Here is a 23,585-nt window from a genome sequence, read left to right as displayed (position 1 = left end):
TCTGCAATAGACTGAAGTTATCCAGAAGAAGTAAGGACTAGAGAGTGAAATCTTCATCAGACCCTGAAACTTGTTTGGGTCCTCAGACTGGTAAAGCTTATTTCCTCATGGTTTAATGCTGTCACTAGATCTCTCCTGGGCAGATGGCAAGTAAAGGAGATGAAGAAAGCTGATTGGCCGGACATTTGCCAGAAATCCTCAACAAATTATCACCCAACATTCTGCATAAAGAAATAATAGAACAGAAGGAACAATGACATAATGCTTATTCATTTATTCAATACATTAAAATTCAGTTCACACGTGCAATAATTTGAATACACAGTACAATTTCTGAATTAAAATTATGACATTTGTGTGTGTGTGTGTGGGGGGGGGGGCATAATGTCAAAAATGTCAGAGGGAAAAAATATCTTATATTACAGTATGATGAAGAAAGAAGCCTCTTTAAAAGAAATGAATTTTTGTAGTTTGGCATAATTCATTAATTTTTCATTATTTAAATAATGTTTAGTTAAAAAACAGCTTATTTACATGTGTCTTATGTGTAATATGTGTATTGTCATGTGTCGTAACTAACATGCAGAACCATGCTAAAAAACAGGCAAACTGCAGACCCTTTTGTCAATATCAGTAATTTCTTAAAATATCAAATCATTTAGCCTTTTTATGGCAAAGTTAGTTTAGATTGTAAAATGTCCTGCTGTAAAGAAAATATGTACTTGAAGAAAATATGAGATACTTGTCATTTAAAAAAAAAAAAACATACATTTAAATAACCAACTACACTTTAAAAAATGAACAATAACTAATTTTGATATGACTAATATTACATTAACCTTAAAGCTATGTGGATACTCTTTGTCTTTCTAAAAGGACTTTGCAGGCAGAGGAGCCCAGAACATGAAAGCAATACGCAGTTTCATGTTAAGTATTTTCTTCCCATAGAAAAGAGTTATAAAGAAAAAAAACATTTAAAGTGGCTTAATAAATTAAGAACATAATATTAAAAGACAAACTCTGTATACAAAAGGTATACAAGTTAGCAGAAATATGAAAGCAACGCTCAAAGTTTTCACATTATGCATTTTCCTCCCATAGAAAACCATTATAAAGAAAAGTTTAACGTAAGTGGCTTATTGAATGAAGACTTCTGTGATATGAAAAAGAACTATTAAACCATAACTCGCTTATTATTGAAAGGATTTTTGTTTGTTTTTTACCTACTGTATTTGTTTTTTATTATTGCAATAAAAAAACAGTGATTTGAAAAGTCCAAATTCGGTATAGTTTATAAAAATATATACTAGGCTATATATGTACAGGTAAGCATGTGAACTCAGAACATGAATGCAACACACTGAATTTAATTTCCTCTCATTGATAACCAATATAAAGGAAGACAGTGTAATATGTGGCAAGCAGCTGAGCCCAGAATATATACACAAACATGCTAAATTACATGTTAAGCATTTTACTCCCATAGAAAACCGTTATACTGAAAATATTTAAAGTGGCTTAATGTATTTAGAAAGTAATATTAAAAGACCAAACTCAGTATAAACAGTGGTACTGCATAAAAAGGACAAATTCGGTATACAGTTATATAGATTGTTGGGTGTAATGCATTACAAGTAACGCGAGTTACATAATAATATTACTTTTTTCAAGTAACTAGTAAAGTAACGCATTACTTTTTAATTTACAAGAAAATATCTGAGTTACTTATTTCCCATTTACTGACTGGCAGTGCACCGTGTGAACATGCTGTTACTGTAGTTCTAGACTAAATGTGAATGTGCATTAATTCATCCCACTCGCAAAAAACATTTAGTATTCATCAAAATGAATTAAAACAGTGAAATGCAAACTCAGAATATGACGCAAACTGCAATATTTAAATATGTTAAACGACACAAATGTATCTAATCCCATTTTATTAACCAATGTCTTTGCTGCTGACCTTTGATGATCCAGTTCAACCATACTAAGCAAAAATGACTTTAGATAAACTAACAATTGTGCTTCATTGTTTTTTTATTGCTGAAGAGTGTTGAACCCGCTTCTCCTGCGTTCTACTTTACAGACGTGAATTTACTTTTCCTTCAGCCTGAGGTTTATTCACTACACTTTTTGGTGTGAAAGGGCTTTTACATTTGATGATTAGAACTTCTTGTATTAAAAACAATCAAGCCCTGCTCATATTTAAAAAGTAACGCAAAAGTAACGTGTAACTACTTTCAATAAAAAGTAGCTAAGTAACGTAATTAGTTACTTTTTTTAGGGAGTAACGCAATAATGTAATGCATTACTTTTAAAAGTAAGTTTCCCCAACACTGGTTATATACAATATGTACACCCACAGACATGTCTATACTTTGTTAAATGTATTAAGCAACGTGTTAAGTGTATAGGAGAGAAACTTAACGTAAAGTATCGATCTTATCAGGCTAGTATCGATCCGATACCAATACTAACGTTAGTATTGATACTATCAATATTAGGATCGATCTGCCCACCCCTAGTATACCGGGCCTGCATGTTACGGCCTTCTTCCATGCGCAGTTGTGTAGCCCAGAAGCCTTTAGGAACTGGTTTAACTGCTTAACATTAACTTTCTGTTCTGTTATATCAGAATGCTTATTTGATTTGCATGGAAGATTATCTAAAGGTTCACTCCATATTTATATACTCATATTGCGGTCACGGTGCACACAGCAGGGAGGAACAAGGAACACGGAGCCGAGGATGTAACTCAAAATAACATATCTTTACTGGAGAGATCATGGCAAGGCAAGGCAAACACAGACAGGAACACCGGAGAGTAACGAGTAGACCAGACAGGACTTAAATACTAGGGATAATTAGAGATAACGAGACAAACACAGCTAGACAAGGATTAACTAATGATCACGCTAGACGAGGACAGGATACAAACCAAATATGGGCATGGAAACACAGGGAGCACGTGGAAACACAAGACACACACAACAGAGGTCTGACAATTGCCCCCAAGTCTATATTGAGTTTATTTGACATATAAAGTAGCAATACAACTGCATTCCAACTTCTTTGTTGAGCATAACTCAAAATTCATCAAGTGCATTTAAAGAACATTCAAGGAAAACAGATGCAACTTAACAAATGCGCACTTCAAGAATGAGCATGAGAATTTCAACGGCTAAAATAAAAGCCTCTGCAAAGCTAGGAAATTAAAAATGATCAAATGAATGAAAAGGCAAAAACAAATGAGATAAGCAAAGTTACCTTGTACCATGCAGGCAAATCCTCTTGTCATTCTGAATGTGTTAAGAAAGTATATCTTCCATTCACTCACTGTTGGTAGGAAATGCTGTGCCATTAACAGTGTTACTATGGGTTGACAGACATCTTATCCTCTAAATCTTCTCTAATAGGATTACATTCACTGTGCAGTGTGGGTCAGTATAGCCTGTAAAGAGACAGGAAATTATACTGTAAATGATATGCTTTGCATTTTAACTGATTGTATGTTAATTTTTCCTTAAAGGGGTCCTATTATGCTTTTTCACTTTTTGAATTTTAGTCAGTGTGTAGTGTGTATGTTTGGACATAAAACGATCTACAAAGCTACAAATCTCAAAGTCCACTCCAAAGGGAGATATTTCGTTTTTAAAAAAAGTAAATTTTCAAGAACTACAACGAACGGCTCGTTTGGACTACAAAATTGTTTTCCTGTCTTTATGACATCACAAATTTTAAATCCCGCCTACAGAAATTTGAATGATTGTGGAGCACTGCACGTTTCAAAATCGAAACCCAGTGCGTGTGTTTTTATATCACTGTATTTCTGATGGAAACCGACTGTTTTCATAAAATTATGGATGTCATTTTCATTTAATCTTGCATATAATGTCTGATAAAGCAGCGGAGCTCTGTTTTGTGTACAGCTTACAAACCTCGCTGTCTCCCGCTGGCAGAGAATTAATTTGCATATATATGTATGCGGCCACAAATAGTGTAAGTCTGTGGGACTATGGTATAAATAAATTCAACTGTATAACAGTTTTAGTGCAATTCATGTTATAATGTTTGTATTCATGCTGCCGTCTAAGCTGTTCGCCAATCACAACGCACTGGGACAGCTAACCAATCACAACACATTTCATTTTTCGGAAGGCGGGCCTTCATCAAACCCGGAACTAATCGAGTCGTTTGTGTCAGGCTGGGGAGAAAGGCATTGTAATAATGTAAATTATGTGAAAAATAATGCGTTTTTCGAACCACCAAGCATGAGAGCATGTTCTAGTACACCCCCAAAACAAAATCAAGACTTTGTAAAAGAGCATAATAGAACCTATTTGAATTAAATATCACATTTTGTCCAAATGTGTGATTTTATGATTTCCATGACCACTTTCTTTACTTCATTTATGTTTATTTGTTATTAACTATAAATAATTTACATTTATAAATAATGAACATTTTCATTGACCACTATTTTTAATTTTATGTATAAATAGAGGGGCAAAGTTGCTCACACACTTTTGAATCCAGAACCTTTTTTTCCCCATTTGTCACCAGTACTCATCTACGAATTTCTGTCTCTGAGAACTCAGTGTGCCAAAGAGACCAATAACATAAACATAAAAGCCAGCAAGGTCACGACTCCAATATAGTGATGTGTCCTTAATGGAAAATGCCCCTTAGAATCGTTTTGCTCCAGGCGGTAGTTACCAATGTAGAATCCATATTTTGAATGAACAGAATCACTCAGCTGAGAGAGGGAACCGATGTGATTGAATTTTACGACATGCTCTTTGACATTTGTCAGTGTTTCATTCTTAAGATCTCAAATAGGCTATACAATTTATTTTGTATAACAAATATGGACTAAATATGTACATGTTGCGATTTAAGGCATAAAAGATCAGATTAAAATTTGCACTAAAACTGACAGCTATAGTTTACACATTACAGGGTGGCATTTTGATGACTGTATTTTGTCATTCAATTATAAAATGTTGATATAATAACTGAGCTAATAAGTATTGTTAAAATAATTGCAATTAAAAAAACAACTAAAAACTAAACTAAAAAAAACTAAAAAACCTTTAAAATATGATCATAATTTACTGTAAAGGTATACATGTTGCATAGTGAAATGGAACAATTGTAAATTATATAATTTATTTAACTGTATTTCCAAAATATTTGAATAATTCCACCAGTTTTCAGTGTATTTTTTCAGTGACCATGTTTTCTCTATTCTTATTGGCCATGTTATGTAAAAAAAAGAAAAAAAAAAAAAAAGAATTATATATATATATATATAGCAAATAAAATATTTGATTAATATAAATGTATAATGTGTGTGTATATATATATATATATATATAAAATAAAAAGATAAAATATATTTTGCTGTAAAAATATTTGTGTAGATTTGCTCACATTTTTTTGCCTTATTTTCAAAGTGAGACATTATTATGACTGTACATTAATATTTGTAATTTTTCAAAGAAATTATATTAACATTATAATATATATATATATATATTTAATATTATCTGTTATATTATTTTTTTATTTCTCCATGAAGAATTTGCCTTATATTTATTGTAATTTATGGCAAAGATACAGCAATAGAGCAAGTCTTTATAATACCGTGATTTTATATTTTGTAATTTTCTAATCTGTTATTGGCATTCAATCTTATCAAACCATGGTCATTTTTTATTATGAGCTTTTGTACCACCCCGGGTTGTTCAAATCCCTCACCTTCCAATTAATTTCAATACAAGATTAGCACCTATGTGCCCTGACACACACAACAACATGCCCCATAATTGATTTAAAGAGAATTTAAACCTTTAATCACCTAACTCGTGTAAACCGACACGTATGCCCTTAAACATAATGAGAAAAGCCATGATGATGAGAAAGACCACAATAAACTAGACACCTGATTGAAGATCCTAATCCTGCACTCATTTACAACTGACTTTTCACTGTTGACTGACAATCTCTGATGGATTACTCATCCGTACCTTAGATGGTGTAGCGGGGTTTCCTATACCTGCACCACCCATTAAAAGTGACAGAGTTTGGTGGCCTTGAGCAATTGACGCACAGGTAGCTTATAAAAGATGACTAGATGAGGGTCTCAGACATCAGAGACAAGCAAACGCACACATAACCACAGATCAGAGATCCTCAGAGAGAATAATTTCTTTCTGCACAACAGGTGGGTAAAAATTTTTTCAGATTTACATATTTTCTTATTGTTTTTTTTGCAATGTCTAATAATTCATGTATTCATGTTTATATTATATAAAGCAGACATGCATTCTCTTCACAAAGTTTTCATTGTTCTTTAATTCTTGTGTGCAATAAAGTAATGCTTTGCATAACTATGCATGCACTTAATGTGTTTGAGTATTGCCTAAATGTTAATATTGCAATGTTGTTAATATCGGCATGAATCATTGCGCTGTATCAGATATGGTGAGGGGAGCGAGGATGTTGTGTCCTGCTTGGTTCTTGGCTCTGGCTGTTCTGTGTGCGGGTGCATCTGAAGTCAGAGCTCAGTGCTGGGAGAACGCCCGCTGCAGAGACCTCACCACTGACGAGAACATCTTGGTGAGTTACAACATACCTTGCACACATGACTGCTTAGCTGCTAATGTTCGTTCTTTCAGCTTAATCTGCAAGTTAGCTCCCTAATTCAACTCAACTCTAACTCTCATTTCTAATTTTCTAATTTAAGTTTCTAATTCAAATGAAAATAAACACATCTAATTGATTAACAGTGACACTAACATTACAATTACTAATTGTATATGATTAGGGATTTGAACAGGGTAAAAAAGACTTTACATAAGACGGTAGAGAGGCTTGAGAAGGATACCTAAAAGGGGGACATCATAGAATAACACAGAGACACCTGGTTGGACTTTTTGACTTGGGCCGGTATAATCACTCCAGCAATGCCTAAACAGCCATTAATAAAACAAAAATGCATCTTGTTTACTTGAAAGGTTACTGATACATCAGATATTATGAAGAAAAAGGACATTTAAAAAAGTCAGCATCACACTTTATTTTAAGGTCCTGTTCTTACTATTAACTAACTACTAATTATGAGTTTTGCCTCATTAAACTCCTAATGGCTGCATATTTATTAATAGTTAAGGCAGTTATTGTTAAGTTTAGGTATTGTGTAGGATTAAGTATGTAGAATATATTCATGCAAAATATGTGCTTCATAAGTACTAATAAACAGCTAGTAAAATGCATGCTAATAAGCAACTAGTTAATAGCGAGAATTGGTCCCATACAAAAATGATACAGTCAGTATTCATTTAACGTTTTTGGTTAAGTGACCTTTGTCAATAATTTAGAAGCAGAGCATAGTGTAATGTAGCCTATGCAAATGTGGCCAGGTATGCATTTTTGTAATAGTATTAATAATTTGTCTGTTTATTTTCTGCTGTTTTTCTTTTCAGTTTATTTGTTTCCATTAGATATATTCTGTCTTCTTATTGCCCATTTTATGAATAAATCCACCAATTTCCAGTTTATTTTTTCAGTCTTCTGCTTGGAAAAAAAAATAATAATAATAAGTTCATGTCTCTGTAAAGCTCACCCTTCCAAAAAACCCAGTCTGGACGTTGTGTAATTTTGCAGATCATTTACAGCTATATTAAACCCTAAAGAAAATGTTACAATAAAAAAAACACACCTCATTCTCCTATAAATAGATTCTCTAACTGGTCTTTTTGTATTTTATGCTATGAAGAAAAGTTGTAGTAAGTACGGTTTGGCTTTGAAAACTGGTAGTGTGCAGGATTTTTCCCTCATGAAGTTATTTAAAATCCTCTCATAATGCTGCACAGCAACACCGCATTCTTCTTTTTGTTAGAAAATGTAAAACTCTCTAGTTTCTTCTTCTTTTGCTCTTTCCAAGGACTGCATACAGCTATGCAGATCTGATCTGTCAGATGAGGCCCCCGTCTACCCTGGAGAAAGCCATTTGCAGCCTCTCTCCGAGCCGGAGCAAACCGATGTCCTCGCACCCATGTCCCCAGCGGCCCTCGCTCCTGCTGAGCAGATGGACCCCGAGTCCAGCCCTCGCAACGAGCACAAGCGCTCCTACTCCATGGAGCATTTCCGTTGGGGAAAGCCAGTGGGTCGCAAGCGCCGGCCTATCAAGGTGTACACAAACGGTGTGGAGGAGGAATCCGCCGAGTCTCTCCCAGCTGAGATGAGGCGCGAGCTGGCCACCAACGAGGTCGACTATCCTCAAGAGGAGGGCGCTTTAAACCAGCAGGAGAAGAAGGATGGCTCCTACAAAATGAACCATTTCCGCTGGAGCAGCCCACCTGCTAGCAAGCGCTACGGAGGCTTCATGAAGTCCTGGGACGAGCGCAGTCAGAAACCCCTTCTCACGCTCTTCAAAAACGTCATGAACAAAGAGCACCAGAAGAAGGACCAGTGAGGAGTGGATAGGGGATAGTTTTTAATATACTTTCTTCCCAGCAAACTTAACATGCATAGTCAACAAAAAGAGGGTGGGTGGTGTTACCAGTAGCACTTAATTCTTGACACTTAAGAGTTTATTCACATTGTATTCAACAATAAATTCTGAATTCTGTACATAGAAATGTTGTGGTGATTAAATATTGTTTTAGAGGCTAAAGAAACAGCATTTAAATTATTTATTGAAATGTATTATACTGTAAATTTTGAAAATGTGACATAAAAAGATTGTTTCAAGCAGAAAGAACAAAATGGTTCATTTCTGAGAAACAAGCACACATCAAAATCATTCAGACGTGTGTGCAGTTGCCAATAAAGCTATAAACACAGGTCACACTTTGAATTCATAAAATTAGTCTTTAATTTATATTATTATTCACACCACATATGTACATCACTTAATGATTTCATGTAGGCAAACATTCACAGACCACAGTTCTGAAGTCTCATCCTTTTACAGTGACAGCATTTAAACACATAACAAGAACTAAGTTGATTAATTACTGTCCACAGTGTTGCAATTTGTAATGATCTCACTTAAATGAAAAAATGGTAAAAGCACAGACAACACGCATTGCATGCAGCAGCTGACAAGGAAAGACTAAACGCTGATACATGCAAGCAGTCTAGAATGTTCCATCATAACCATATAGACAGAGAAGATAAAACCCAATTTTTTTTATGATTGCAAATAAATTCAAGGGATCACCAAAGACGAATAGAATAAAATAAAATACCACAACATGGAAAAATTACTTCATAAACTAAAAAAACAAACAAAAGGAAAGCCCATGTGGTTTTACGACAGAAAAACATGGTAAACGTCCATGTTTTAATGTGGACATGACAACAGATAACACATCATAAAATTTTAGACAAGAACACATCAAGATGAAATTTCACACAACATGAAGTATATTTTTCAGCATACACCACATTTACACAGTGAGCTTTAAAGTGCCGCGTTTAAATCCAGGACAACAAAATCTTGACGTAAACCAGAAATTATTTACAAGTTTAAGTAAAACAAAGGACTTGCTACTGTACAAGTCACAAATGAAACGCACAAATCATGGTAAAAAAGGTATATAACTGATCCCTTTAGACCCTAAAGGTTTTTTTTTCACCTTTTTAGGGTAGGGTTTTTACATTTCCAGCTTTTACCTTTTAATTCTGCGGGCAAAATGCCGTTATCTCAACAGGAATCCAAAACCAACAGAAAGCTGCTTGGTTTTAAAGAGAATATAGCAAAATACAATCATTTCAATAGGAATACACACAATCTGGAATTTCAGTAAAAGATTTCCCCAAGCAGATTTCACAATGGGTTCAAATAAGTTGCGCAAATTCGCAGAAATCTGCTTGGTTTGAAAGTGATTTCTGTGTATACTGTGCTTTATACATCGTGACACCATTGCCAGTAGACAATGAGATTTTTTTGACTGTGAAATTTTGCTAATTTCGCTAATGATGACATTAATTCACACTGGTTTAGAAAACAAAAACAATTAAGCAATCAAACAAACTTTACGCAAATGAAAACCCTTCACATATGAAACTGCATCAATAAGAGTATAATGAATAATGATACAGGTTTGACTTTGTGAATGTAACACATTCACTTTCTTATACACAACATCATTAAGCCATCACTTCTGACTGGAATACTGCATTGAGTTCAACTAGAAACTTGAATTTGTTTTATTTTTTCCCTTCTACCCAAGAGTTTTTACTTTTAAATTTAATAGTTATTGCTTTAAATACAACTGTTATTGCAGCATGTAGAGACGATTTAAACATGCAAACAAAGCTTGTATTTAGCTAAACTGTCCATACCCACACATTGAAAAAAAAAAACACATTTGGGACATTCTTGGACTTAAGATACAAAATTTAAGGCAGCTTTACTCTTTAGACTGTACACACTTACATAGAAACCTAAACGTGAAAACCTCATTCTGCTCTCTACGCTCTCAGACAAGATACGATCATTTGTCGATAAATTCTGTCCTTTTTCATCTAGACTAAGTGCATATTTAACCAACATATGGTATATTCTCTTGGTTTGTTTGTCTTTGTTGGCATAAATAGACTTCAGGGTAAAATATAGCTGTAATCCTTATCTAAAGTCTGATATTACACTAGAGAACACAGTTTAGAAGAAACAGTTACACCTGGACATTGAGAAGGAGTGATAATAGTGCGATGAATACAGCTGTATGTGGTGACTAGTGCTCCGTGGTCTCTCAGTATACACAGAGGTCTGGAAACTTCATTTCATAGACTGGTATGGAGCGGCTCCGGCCGTGACCATTACCGACAGAGCCAGACGGACTCGGTGGAGGCCTATCCAACAGAGAGAGAGAAAAAGAGATGGAAGTGTCAATCACATGAGACAGACAATACAGCCTTTTTCAACTGTAGTGGTTTCCAACTCTATGTATTTTTATAGGATTGTTACATAATATATTCATGCTTATAAACAAATAAAATGTTACAGAAAACAGTTTTATATTATGTACCTGATTGTGATTTCGAAGATTTGGTTGAGTTTACTCTGCAAGAGGGAAGCCTAGAGAGAAACAGTACAGGCGAAGAGTTCGTACATATATATATATATATAAAAAAGAAAAGAACAGATGTAGGTTTGTGCTTTTTGATGATAAAATTAGAGTATGTACGCTTGACTAAGCATTGGACTCACCCTGGCCCCGCAGTGGGCTGCTATCTCCTCAAACGGGGCGGTCTGAAACCTCTCCACCACCTGCCTTCTGCGCTCTTTCTCCAGCTCCTCCACATTAACGCTGTCTACTGAACAAACACACAAATACAGGTGATTCTGTGCTGACTGACAAAATCCCTAGAAAATGTCTAAAAACTCTTAAATTTTTCATTTAAGTTAAATTTAGAGATTATACTACTAACACATTTTTTGTACCATACCAGTCATTTGTAATTACTCAATAAGGATTATTTAAAATCCGATTTTATAGAGATCATAATAAAAAATGACTTCAAAATTACACTAACGTAAGTTTGGGGTTGGTAAATTTTTAAAAATGTTTTAAAATTATGTTTTTTTAAATGATTTTAAATGTCTCATGCTTACACAGTCATCCATTTATTTGATCAAAATACAGTAAAAACAGCAATAACTGCTTTCAATTTTAATATATTTAATTGTTTTTACTTTAAAAATGTATGCTTGTGATGGCAAAGCTATTTTTTCAGCAGCCATTACGCCAGTCTTCAATGTCACATGATCCTTCAAAACTCATTCTCATATGCTGATTTGCTGCTCAAGAAACATTTATTTTATTATCAGTGTTGAAAACAGTTGTGCTGCCTAATAGTTTTTTAGAATTTTTTTAGGATTCTTTGACGAATCGATTAATTGCATCCAAAATAAAAGTTTGTTTTTACATAATATGTGTATGTGTACTGTGTATATTAAATATATGCATGTATGTGTGTGTATTTATATACATATAAATATACACTGTACACACACATATATATTATGTAAAAACTAACTTTTATTTTGGATGCGATTAATCGTTGATTAAGTGATTTGACAGCACTAGTAACAACATGACTTTTGATCAATTTAATGTATCCTTGCTGAATAAAAGTATTATTTACTTTAAAAAAAATCTTACTGACCCAAAACTTTTGAACGGTAATGTATATACAATGTTAATGCAAGTAGTATGGAGTGAAAACAGTATCATATCCTCCCAAAAATGCACTCGAGAGATTCACACTCGAGCACACAATCCAAAGATGCATGTGAGAGATCCACACACAGGGCAATCCACAAATGCACGGGAGAGATCCACATGGGCGCACACGGCAATCCAGGCAAAGGCAAGTGCATTATTGTTCTTTGCTCAAAGAATGATCCTCATACTGTATCTGTACCCGTTATTTCATGCACAACAAGTCGCGAGTCCTTTGAATTAGTGTTCTGCCTTAAGAATGTCTATAAATGCGTGCTTTTGTATTTGCGGATTCTTTTGAGACTGTCATTCCACGGCCTTAACTCACAAATGCGCACAAGCCTATCTGTACACTTTACCTATGGAATGAATGAAGTAGGCGGTCAGACGTGTAGTAGAATGGCAATCTGAATGGCGATCCAATTTAAGGACCCAGAAGGTTACATGTGTACCTTCGTCTTATTTGTCTTATGTGCACAAATTGTACAATTTTATTAACCTTTGTGTTTGTGAAATGCAGTGAGCTGTATGCTGCAACCATTATGTTTCTGTAGTACCGTGTTCTGCGTTCATTGCGGCAATACGGTGTTGCTTTTAGTGACAGGAGTTTGAGTCCCAGATCTGATCATATTCCTTTCTCTTCTTTTTGTTTGTTGTGTATTAGTCTATGTCTTTTAAATGTTGGAGAAACTACCATTTCTGCAAATAACACGAATAACAGGAAATGCTTTATTTATAGTGATTCATTAACCCGGTGAACTGGTGTAAGCCGTTTCAGCTGAACTGAGCAGTGGCTGTACGACTGATTTCCCATATGAACGCGCTTTTACTTCTTTACATATAGGCTATACTTGCTGTATTCCTTGAAAACAATATAGGCAAGTTTCTGAAGAATAAAAAAAGGTAAAATGCTGGCCTTTTTCTGTACAGTTACATTTCCTCTGATTTGTTATAATCCTAACATGCATGCACGTAGCCTATATAAGCAATATGATATGTCGATGTTCCAATAATTTTTTTAGCCTGTTGAAAACTAAATGTTTGTTTTTTTCTTGTTTTCTTTTTTATGTATAGCATCACATATTTATTTTATGCATTTAAATGGTTTCATTTTTAGTTTGTACTTTACTAATAATTTTTTAATAAATAAATAAAAATAGGCATCTTTTCTAGTATAAGTGCACTGTGTTCATATTTACTTGTGCATTAAATTACAAAAAATAAAATAAAATAAAAACAGCTTGCGCCTGATATTGTGATCCCGAATTGCACAATATTTTAGTACATGCATTTGAGAGACGTTCTTTAATGTGATGCTATACATACATTAATGCACTAATCACTTTTTGGTAATTTCATGCCTAGACTGGCCATCGGGAGCACAGTGTTTTGGTTTTATTATATCCCCAGCGAGGGAGAGAGAGAGAAGCGCGATAACTTGCATTTTTTTAAATCAGAATCAGAATGAGCTTTATTGGCCAAGTATGTTTACACATACGAGGAATTTGTTTTAGTGACAGAAGCTCCACAGTGCAACAGAGAGACAGCAACAGGACAGGACACAGATAATAAAGAATAATACAAATATCCAAATAGGCAATGTACAAAACAGCAAAAACACAATATATAATATAGACAATTATGTGTGTACAGGTCTGATATGTGCAAATTTGAAATGAAAAAATTTGATAAATAAAAAAGTAAGCAAGTGTGGTGAATAAATAGAGTTGTGTGTTCCGCGTTTTATTGCCAAGTGTTCATGAGATGGGGGGAACAGAGGGAAGAAACTGTTTCTGTGTCTGGTCATTCTGGTTCACAGAGCTCTGTAGCGTCGACCAGACGGTAACAGTTCAAAGAGGGAGTGTGCTGGACGTGAGGGATCCAGAGTGATTTTACCAGCCCTTTTGCTCACTCTGGATAAGTACAGTTCTTGGAGAGTGGGGAGGGTTGAACCAATGATTCACTTAGCAGTCCGGACTACTCTCCGTAGTCTTCTGAGCTCAGATTTGGTAGCTGAGCTGAACCAACCAGTTATTGAAGTGCAGAGGACGGATTCAATGACAGCAGAGTAGAACTGTTTCAGCAGCTCCTGGGGCAGGTTGAACTTCCTCAGCTGGCGAAGGAAGTACAACCTCTGCTGGGCCTTTTTCACAATTGAGTCAATGTGATTGTCCCACTTCAGGTCCTGAGAGATGGTGGTGCCCAGGAATCTGAATGACTCCACTGTTGTTACAGTGCTGTTCATGATGGTGAGTGGGGGGAGTGCAGGGGGGTTTCTCCTGAAGTCCACGATCATCTCCACAGTTTTGAGCTTGTTCAGCTCCAGGTTGTTAAGACTGCACCTTACAGCCAGCTCGTTCACCTCCTGTCTGTAAGCAGACTCTTCACCATCCTGGATGAGGCCGATCAGTGTGGTGTAGTCTGCAAACTTCAGGAGCTTGACAGAGGGGTCTTTAGATGTGCAGTCGTTGGTGTAGAGGGAGAAGAGCAGTGGGGAGAGAACGCAGCCCTGAGGAGTGCTGATGGTGCGAGTGCTGGATGTGGATTTACCAAGCTTTACTAACTGCTGTCTGTCTGTCAGGAAGCTGGTGATCCACTGACAGACGGAGGTGGGGACGGAGAGCTGAGACAGTTTATTCTGAAGGGTGTCCGTGATGATGGTGTTAAAAGCGGAGCTGAAGTCCACAAACAGGATCCTCACATAAGTCCCTGGTCTGTCCAGATGCTGCAGGATGAAGAGCAGTCCCATATTGACAGCATCATCCACAGACCTGTTTGCTCTGCAGGCAAACTGCAGGGGGTCCAGTGATGTCCCTCAGATAAGCCAAAACCAGTCTTTCAAATGATTTCATGGCCACAGACATTAGAGACACAGGTCTGTAGTCATTAAGTCCAGTAATTTTGGGTTTCTTTGGGACGGGGATGATGGTGGAGCGTTTGAAGCATGAGGGGACTTCGCACAGCTCCAGTGACCTGTTGTAGATTTGTGTGAAGATGGGGGCCAGCTGATCAGCACAGGTTTTTAGGCAGGCTGGTGACACACCGTCTGGGCCTGGTGTTTTCCTTCTTTTGTTCGTTCTGAAGACCTGGCACACGTCATCTTCACTGATTTGAATTGTAGGTGTGAGGGAGAGGGGGGTTACTGGAGGTGTGAATGGTTGTGTGGAGAGGTGTTCAGGGCGGGTGTGGGTTGTTTTTTCAAACCTACAGTAAAAGTCATTCAAATCGTCTGCCAGTTGTTGATTCTCCAGAGCACTGGGGGATGGTGACTTGTAACTGGTGATATCCTTCATACCTTTCCACACTGAAGCAGGATCACTGGAAGAGAATTTGTTCCTTAGATTGTCAGAATAATTCCTCTTTGCCACTCTGATCTCCTTTTCCAGTGTGTATTTGGCCTGACGGAGCTGTCTGAGTTTTGCAGTGAACCATGGTTTGTCATTGTTGTAGGTTAAATGAGTCCTGGTAGGAATGCACAAATATCCTCATAGAAACTGATATATGATGTTACAGTCTCTGTGAGCTCGTCCTAAAAGCAGTTCTAAATACAGATTTTGCAGATTTGATTTTCTGCCTGTAGGACGGAATGATCACTGATCACTGTTTGAACCAAACAGTGATCAGAGAGGTCTAAAGCTGCCCGTGGAACAGAGTGATATGCGTCCTTTTGTATTGTGTAACAGTGGTCCAATATATTACTGTCTCTGGTGGGACATGTAATGTGCTGTCTGTATTTTGGCAGTTCGCGGGAGAGATTTGCTTTATTGAAGTCCCCGAGAATGATTAAAACAGAGTCCAGGTGTTGTTGCTCACTCTCTGTGATCATATTAGCGAGTTTCTGTAAAGCTGAGCTCACGTGCGCTTGCGGTGGAATGTAGACACTCACGAGAATGAAGGAGCAGAACTCCTGCGGCGAATAGAACGGATTGCAGTTAATGAAGAGCGTTTCTAGATCTGAACAGCACATCTTCTTTAACACAGTTACATCTGTACACCAAATCTCATTGATGTAAAAGCAAGTCCCGCCGCAGCGCGATTTCCCCGCTGATTCCGCATCCCGATCTGCTCTGATCATCTGGAAATTAGGCAGATGTAGTATGCTGTCCTGTATGTCGCCATTTAGACAGGTTTCCGTGAAACACAGAGCAGCATAATTAGAAAAATCCTTGTTTGTCCAGGAGAGCAGAAGGAGTTAGTCCGTTTTGTTGGGTAGAGAACAGAGATTCGCCAGATGGATGCTAGGCAACGGCATACCCCGTCTGCACATCCTCCTGAAGCGTTTGACCAGAGCTACGGCTCCGCCAACTACAATGTCCAGCAAAACGTCAGAGTAGTCAAAATGCGGTAAAAGATTTTGTGGTGTGTTCTGCCGAATGTTCAGCAGGTCATCCCTGGTAAAACTGATCGTATTTGAGTAACAAAAAAACAGGAAAAACAAACAAAAGCAGTACAAACACTGAAGAGCAATGCACAGTGTGAATCCTTATGAATCCACAAATGAATCCTTATGTTCTGTTTTTTGTGCTTCTATTTGCGCATGCACTATACTAAACCCATTATTTTTTTTTTTTTAAATATATAGTTTTTAACAGGCATTGCCCGTTTTCCCAAAAAAATGATTGGAACATCGACATAATCATATTGCTTATATAGGCTACGTGCATGCATGTTAGGATAATAACAAATCAGAGGAAATGCCCATTCCTCCATGCAGATCTCCTCTAGAGCAGTGATGTTTTGGGGCTGTCGCTGGGCAACACAGACTTTCAACTCCCTCCAAAGATTTTCTATGGGGTTGAGATCTGGAGACTGGCTAGGCCACTCCAGGACCTTGAAATGCTTCTTACTAGGGATGGGCGATATGGCCTAAAAAATTTATCACGATAATTTCAGGTATTTATTGCGATAACGATACAAATGACGATAATATATATATATATATATATATATATATAAATAGGTTAAGTTTTAAAGATTAAGTTTATTTCATATAGTATTATTAATGCAATTAACTTGAAACTTTCTGTACACAGCCAACTTATGGCCATGCTAATTATGATCAACAGCTCATCTCCATTAATTGCTCTTATCAACCATAATAATGCGTTATGGACGCTTCATATTAAATCATATGCATAGGCTACTGGCACACGTTTACCACGTTGCTGATGACTGAAAGCCTGTGTATGGCTATACTGCTGTGATCTGTTTCAGGCTTTCCATATCATAACATTTTAGAAATTAATTCATTGTAATATCTCAGAAATGGCATATTTAACTTTATTAAAAGTATGGCATCTTTTATGTCAAATTCAAATTGGACGTGTTTCCACTCTTTGTAACCACCATTTTTCTGTACACTTTGCATATTATGGTAGTTTGCTCCTCATCTGATTTTCTGTAACCAAACCAGTAGCAAATTGTGGAGGTAGCTCCTCGCGTAACAACAAGCTCCTCCTCATGGTGCGTTCACACCAGACGCGAATGATGCGTTAAGCGCGAATGATTTACATGTTAAGTCAATGCAAAGACGCGAATAGACATCCTGCCGTGCAATTCGCTCGAATGACGCAGCGCGAATTGAGCGTTTAGAGCGAAATTCTATACATATGTTCTCTGTGGCAGTCATACATGTGCGCCTGGCAGAAGCCCTGCCCATGACGCGAATTCGCGCCTGTTGTACAGTGAATTTCACGCGCGAATGAAGCGCGTAAACCCAAAATGTTCACGCGTCCAACTACGCGCGAATAGCGCGATTTATTCACGCAAGTCGCGTCCGGTGTGAACGCACTGTCAGCCTCACGACCGCCTTCCGCCATGCTTGTTTTCACTCCGCACGTGAACAGTGAATCGGGCGCGCACAAAACTACGTCATCAACTAGACTTATCGTTATTATCGTGAGGAGACAAATTTTTATCGTGAGGAGAATTTTCAACGGTATATCGCAAACGATAAGATATCGCCCATCCCTACTTCTTACGAAGCCACTCCTTCGTTGCCCAGGCGGTGTGTTTGGGATCATTGTCATGCTGAAAGACCCAGCCATGTTTCATCTTCAATGCCCTTGCTGATGGAAAGAGGTTTTCACTCAAAATCTCACGATACATGGCCCCATTCATTCTTTCCTTTACACGGGTCAGTCATCCTGGTCCCTTTGCAGAAAAACAGCCCCAAAGCATGATGTTTCCACCCCTATGCTTCACAGTAGGTATGGTGTTCTTTGGATGCAACTCAGCATTCTTTCTCCTCCAAACACGAAGAGTTGAGTTTTTACCAAAAAGTTATATTTTGGTTTCATCTGACCATATGACATTCTCCCAATCCTCTTCTGGATCATCCAAATGCTCTCTAGCAAACTTCAGACGGGCCCGGACATGTACTGGCTTAAGCAGGGGGACACGTCTGGCACTGCAGGATTTGAGTCCCTGGCGGCGTAGTGTGTTACTGATGGTAGCCTTTGTTACTTTGGTCCCAGCTCTCTGCAGGTCATTCACTAGGTCCCCCCGTTTGGTTCTTGGATTTTTGCTCACCGTTCTTGTGATAATTTTGACCCCACGGGGTGAGATCTTGTGTGGAGCCCCAGATCGAGGGAGATTATCAGTGGTCTTGTATGTCTCCCATTTTCTAATAATTGCTCCCACAGTTGATTTCTTCACACCAAGCTGCTTGCCTATTGCAGATTCAGTCTTCCCAGCCTGGTGCAGGTCTACAATTTTGTTTCTGGTGTCCTTCGACAGCTCTTTGGTCTTGGCCATAGTGGAGTTTGGAGTGTGACTGTTTGAGGTTGTGGACAGGTGTCTTTTATACTGATAACGAGTTCAAACTGGTGCCATTAATACAGGTAACGAGTGGAGGACAGAGGAGCCTCTTAAAGAAGAAGTTACAGGTCTGTGAGAGCCAGAAATCTTGCTTGTTTGTAGGTGACCAAATACTTATTTTACCGAGGAATTTACCAATTCATTAAAAATCCTACAATGTGATTTCCTGGATTCTTTTCCCCCATTCTGTCTCTCATAGTTGAAGTGTACCTATGATGAAAATTACAGGCCTCTCTCATCTTTTTAAGTGGGAGAACTTGCACAATTGGTGGCTGACTAAATACTTTTTTGCCCAACTGTATATTGTTTTCAAGGAATACAGCAAGTATAGCCTATATGTAAAGAAGTAAAAGCGCGTTCATATGGGAAATCAGTCGTACAGCCACTGCTCAGTTCAGCTGAAACGGCTTACACCAGTTCACCGGGTTAATGAATCACTATAAATAAAGCATTTCCTGTTATTCGTGTTATTTGCAGAAATGGTAGTTTCTCCAAAATTTAAAAGACATAGACTAATACACAACAAACAAAAAGAAGAGAAAGGAATATGAACGGATCTGTCATTAAAAGCAACACCCGTATTGCCGCAATGAACGCAGAACACGGTACTACAGAAACATAATGGTTGCAGCATACAGCTCACTGCATTTCACAAACACAAAGGTTAATAAAACTGTACAATTTGTGCACATAAGACAAATAAGACGAAGATACACATGTAACCAATGAAAAAAAAAAATCTAAATATCACATGATGAAATTCCAAAAATTGGTTGCAATAATGTTTGAAAAGAAAATCTGGGTCCTTAAAGTGGATCGACATTCAGATCGACATTCTACTACACATGTCTGACCGCCTACTTCATTCATTCCATAGGTAAAGTGTACAGATAGGCTTGTGCGCATTTGTGAGTTAAGGCCGCGGAATGACAGTCTCAAAAGAATCCGCAAATACAAAAGCACGCATTTATAGACATTCTTAAGGCAGAACACTAATTCAAAGGACTCGCGACTTGTTGTGCATGAAATAACGGGTACAGATACAGTATGAGGATCATTCTTTGAGCAAAGAACAATAATGCACTTGCCTTTGCCTGGATTGCCGTGTGCACGCATGTGGATCTCTCCCGTGCATTTATGGATTGCCCTGTGTGTGGATCTCTCATGTGCATCTTTGGATTGTGTGCTCGCGTGTGGATCTCTCACATGCATTTGTGGATTGTGTCCGCGAGTGTGGATCTCTTGCGTGCATTTGTGGATCGCCCTGTGGATCCTTCGCGTGCATTTGTGGATTATGTGCGCGAATGTGGATCTCTTGCGTGCATTTGTGGATTGTGTGCGCGAGTGTGGATTTCTTGCGTGCATTTGTGGGATGATTTGATACAGTTTTCACTTCATAAAGTAGACTCTCAAATCGTGCAAGACTTACCAATGGCTTGTTTAAGAGTTTCAAACGTTATCTGCTCTGCTGTGGATCTCTGTAAAGATACAGAACATAGGTTAAAACACACACACACACACACACACAAACAGTGTAATGAAGATGAGGATGTTTTACCTGCTCTTTCTCTGGACTGTTTCTAGACTCCATCTCTAACTGCAGGGAGATGGTGTCTCCAATACTCTTCCTCTTAGACAGTCTGTCTTCATCTGCGTTACAAAAATAATACTTTACTATACTGTTTTATGAGAATTGCAGAAAAAAACTCAGCTGTACTATAACATTTAAATGTAAAATACCCTCACTGTATGTGTCTCATGATGACACACACTGTATCAAGACAAAAATATGACATGACATCCTGTTTCAGTGTATTTAAAGCTCAGGCTGAGGGTCAGACCTGTGATCTGTGGGATGTATGGAGTGGCCAGTCTATCTGTGTTGTATCCGCTGCCGCCCAGCATTTCTGCTATCTTAGCCTGTACAAACAGCACCTCTCCCTCCACCTTCTCCAGCTTCTCTGGGATCCTGAAAGAGAAAGAGGCTAAAGCTATTCTTCAGCTTTATATGGGTACACTTTTCTGAGGTAGTAGAACCAGATGGATAAGAGATCTCTGAATGTTTTGTGGGTTTAATGCCTTTAATAACCATTTGCTCAGCACATCACAGCTGAAAATGATATATAGTGAACTAAAAGACACTGAACTGAGTAAAAACTGTACAGTATGTTCTCAACTCAGTACACACATTTGTAAGAACTGAGAACTACATGTTTCTGTTGCTTTGTTAGTGTGAACTATGGCATAAAAGCTGTCTCTCAAAATGGTGAGAAGAACATTATGGTACTTTGAACAATCTAATGGCGCTGGTACGACTCGGCTCGGCTCAGTTCAGAACGGCACGACATGGCTCAGTTCGGCTCAGGTTGCGTTTCCATTGCAGTTTAGTACCACTTTAGAGTAATAGGCGGGATTATGCACATGTCGTTATAGTTGCGCCGCCTCTACTGCTGTGACTCTTGAAAAACTTTTTATTTTGCGTCACTCCATTAAGCTCTCGCTGGATCTGTTCCTCGGCTATCACGAGAGGATCGTCTGTACCTCCTCAACAGACAATGAAACAGCCATTTTTTGGTTGTTAAAAGAAAGGTGCGCTCATTCAAAACAGTTGCGTTCGATCCTTCGCTGGCTGTGCTGATTTAAATCTAGCGGGTCTGTTGTGTCTCGTGCCGCACGTTCAATGACGTAGGCAGTGACAATTCTCTCCAGCCAATCAGTGATCAGCAGAGTTTACACGTCACGTTTTGGTAACAGTATGGCTCGCTTGGAACCTCGGTCGAGGTGGTACTAAAAAAAGTACCAGGTACCAGGTACTGTACCCAGTGGAAAACCCCCCAAAAGTGTGCCGTACTGAACTGTACCGTGCCGTGCTATGCAGTGGAAAAGCTCCATAAGTGCTGCTTACTTTGAGCTCTCAACAAGAACATCCTCTGGCAGCAGGAAAGGAACAAGTTTCTTTCTTGACTCAATCACCTGCGGGTAGAAACAGACAGATAGATAGATCTATAGATACAGTAGATAGATACAGTGCCTTGAGAAAGTATTCATACTCCTTGTTTTTTTCACGTTTTATGTTGCTGCCTTATGTTAAACTGCTTTAAATTACTTTTTTCCACATCAATCTACACTCCATACACTATAATGGTAAAGCAAAAAAATAAAAAAATTAACATCTTTGCAAATTTACTAAAAATAAAAAACTTGATTAATTGACTAATGATTCCATTAAGAACTCATACCCTTATCTGGGACAGTTGGAATTTAACTCAGGAGCATTCATATTGCTTGTAGGTGTTAGTAGACTTTGAGTGAAGGTAACCTGTGACAAATTCAATTGAATGGGTATGATTTGGAAAGGCACACACGTCTTAATAAAAGGTCCAACAGCTGATAATGCATATCAGAGCAAAAGCCAAGCCCTGGGGTCAAAAGAACAGTCTATAGAGCTCAGAAACAGGTTTGCGTCAAGCCACACATCTGGGGAGGAGTTCAGAAAAAAATTCTGCTTCATTGTAGGGTCACAGAAGCATATAGTCCCTGTTACCCTTAATGGAAGAAGTTTGAAACAACCAGGATTCTTCTTAGAGCTGACCTCCTGGCCAAACTGAGCAATTGATGGAGAAGGGCTTTGGCTAGAGTGGTGACGAAGAACCTGATGGTCACTCTAGTTGAGCTCCATGATCGTATATGCAGATAGGAGAAATCTACAGAAGGACGAACACCACTGCAACACTCCATCGATCTGGGCTTTATCGCAGTGTGGCAAGACTCAATCCTCTCTTCAGTATAGACAAATGAAAACAAACTTAGAATTTGCAAAAAAGCACCTAAAGGACCCTCATAAATAATATTATCTGGTCTGATGATCCTCAATTCCAATCATGTTTGAAGCAAAGCAGGCTCATCACATTAAGAGTACCATCCCAAAAGTAAAGTGTGCTGGTAGCAGCCTCATGCTGTGGGGCTGTTTTTCAGTGGCTGTTTTTCTGTGGGGCAGTTTTTCAGTGGGGACTCGTCAGAGTAGAAGAAAAGCTCAGTGAACCAAAATATAGAGATAGCCTTAATGAAAACCTAGTCCAGAACATTCAGAACCTCAGATGGGCAGAAGGTTTACCTTCCAACAAGACAATGGGCCTAAACACACTGCAAGAGTGACTTATAGACAACTCTGTGAATGTCCTTGAGTGGCCCAGCCAGAGCCTGAGCTTGAACCCAATCAAATATTTCTGGAGAAACCTGAAAATGTGCGTCTGCCCCCATCCAACCTGACAGAGCTTGAGAGGTGAAGAGGTGAGGAGAAGAATAGCAGATAATTGCCAAATGCTGATGAGCAAAGCTTGTCGCATCAAACAAAAAAATCTTGAGGCTGTATAGGTGCTTCAGCTAAATATTTAGTTACTTATGAATACTTATACAATGTACTTATTTCAGTTTTTTTATTTGTAATTAATTTACAAAGTTGTGACAATTCTGTTTTTGCTTTGTCAATATGGTGTATGGAGTGTAGACTGATGTAGAAAAAAAACT

General features: G+C 37.9%; 2 protein-coding genes across 3 annotated transcripts in view; one reads left to right on the top strand and one right to left on the bottom strand.

Annotated features, from left to right (window-relative positions):
* Positions 1–6,483: 6,483 nt before the first annotated feature.
* LOC306886652 (pro-opiomelanocortin-1) lies at positions 6,484–8,479 on the top strand (the record flags this gene model as incomplete). The annotated part of the gene is made up of 2 exons (XM_079443944.1): positions 6,484–6,621; positions 7,949–8,479. 2 exons carry the CDS (start codon positions 6,484–6,486, stop codon positions 8,477–8,479), a joined length of 669 nt encoding a protein of 222 aa, XP_079300070.1.
* A 9-nt stretch (positions 8,480–8,488) lies between these two features.
* The window catches only part of LOC306886651 (protein EFR3 homolog B-like), a 38,471-nt gene continuing 23,374 nt past the window's right edge, over positions 8,489–23,585 (bottom strand). Inside the window, exons 16-22 of one of the 2 annotated variants that reach the window (XM_079443942.1) lie at positions 21,964–22,031; positions 20,900–21,027; positions 20,617–20,708; positions 20,488–20,536; positions 11,225–11,331; positions 11,043–11,092; positions 8,489–10,866 (exon numbers count right to left, since the gene is read on the bottom strand). In XM_079443942.1, coding sequence (XP_079300068.1) covers positions 10,767–10,866; positions 11,043–11,092; positions 11,225–11,331; positions 20,488–20,536; positions 20,617–20,708; positions 20,900–21,027; positions 21,964–22,031 — 594 coding nt within the window. In that variant the 3' untranslated portion in view covers positions 8,489–10,766. The remainder of the gene's footprint in view (positions 10,867–11,042; positions 11,093–11,224; positions 11,332–20,487; positions 20,537–20,616; positions 20,709–20,899; positions 21,028–21,963; positions 22,032–23,585) is intronic. The other variant, XM_079443943.1, reaches the window with a different exon arrangement.

Source organism: Barbus barbus (genome assembly GCF_936440315.1).
Source record: "Barbus barbus genome assembly, chromosome: 20".
Taxonomy (NCBI): domain Eukaryota; kingdom Metazoa; phylum Chordata; class Actinopteri; order Cypriniformes; family Cyprinidae; genus Barbus; species Barbus barbus.
This window is presented reverse-complemented; position numbering and strand designations above follow the sequence as displayed.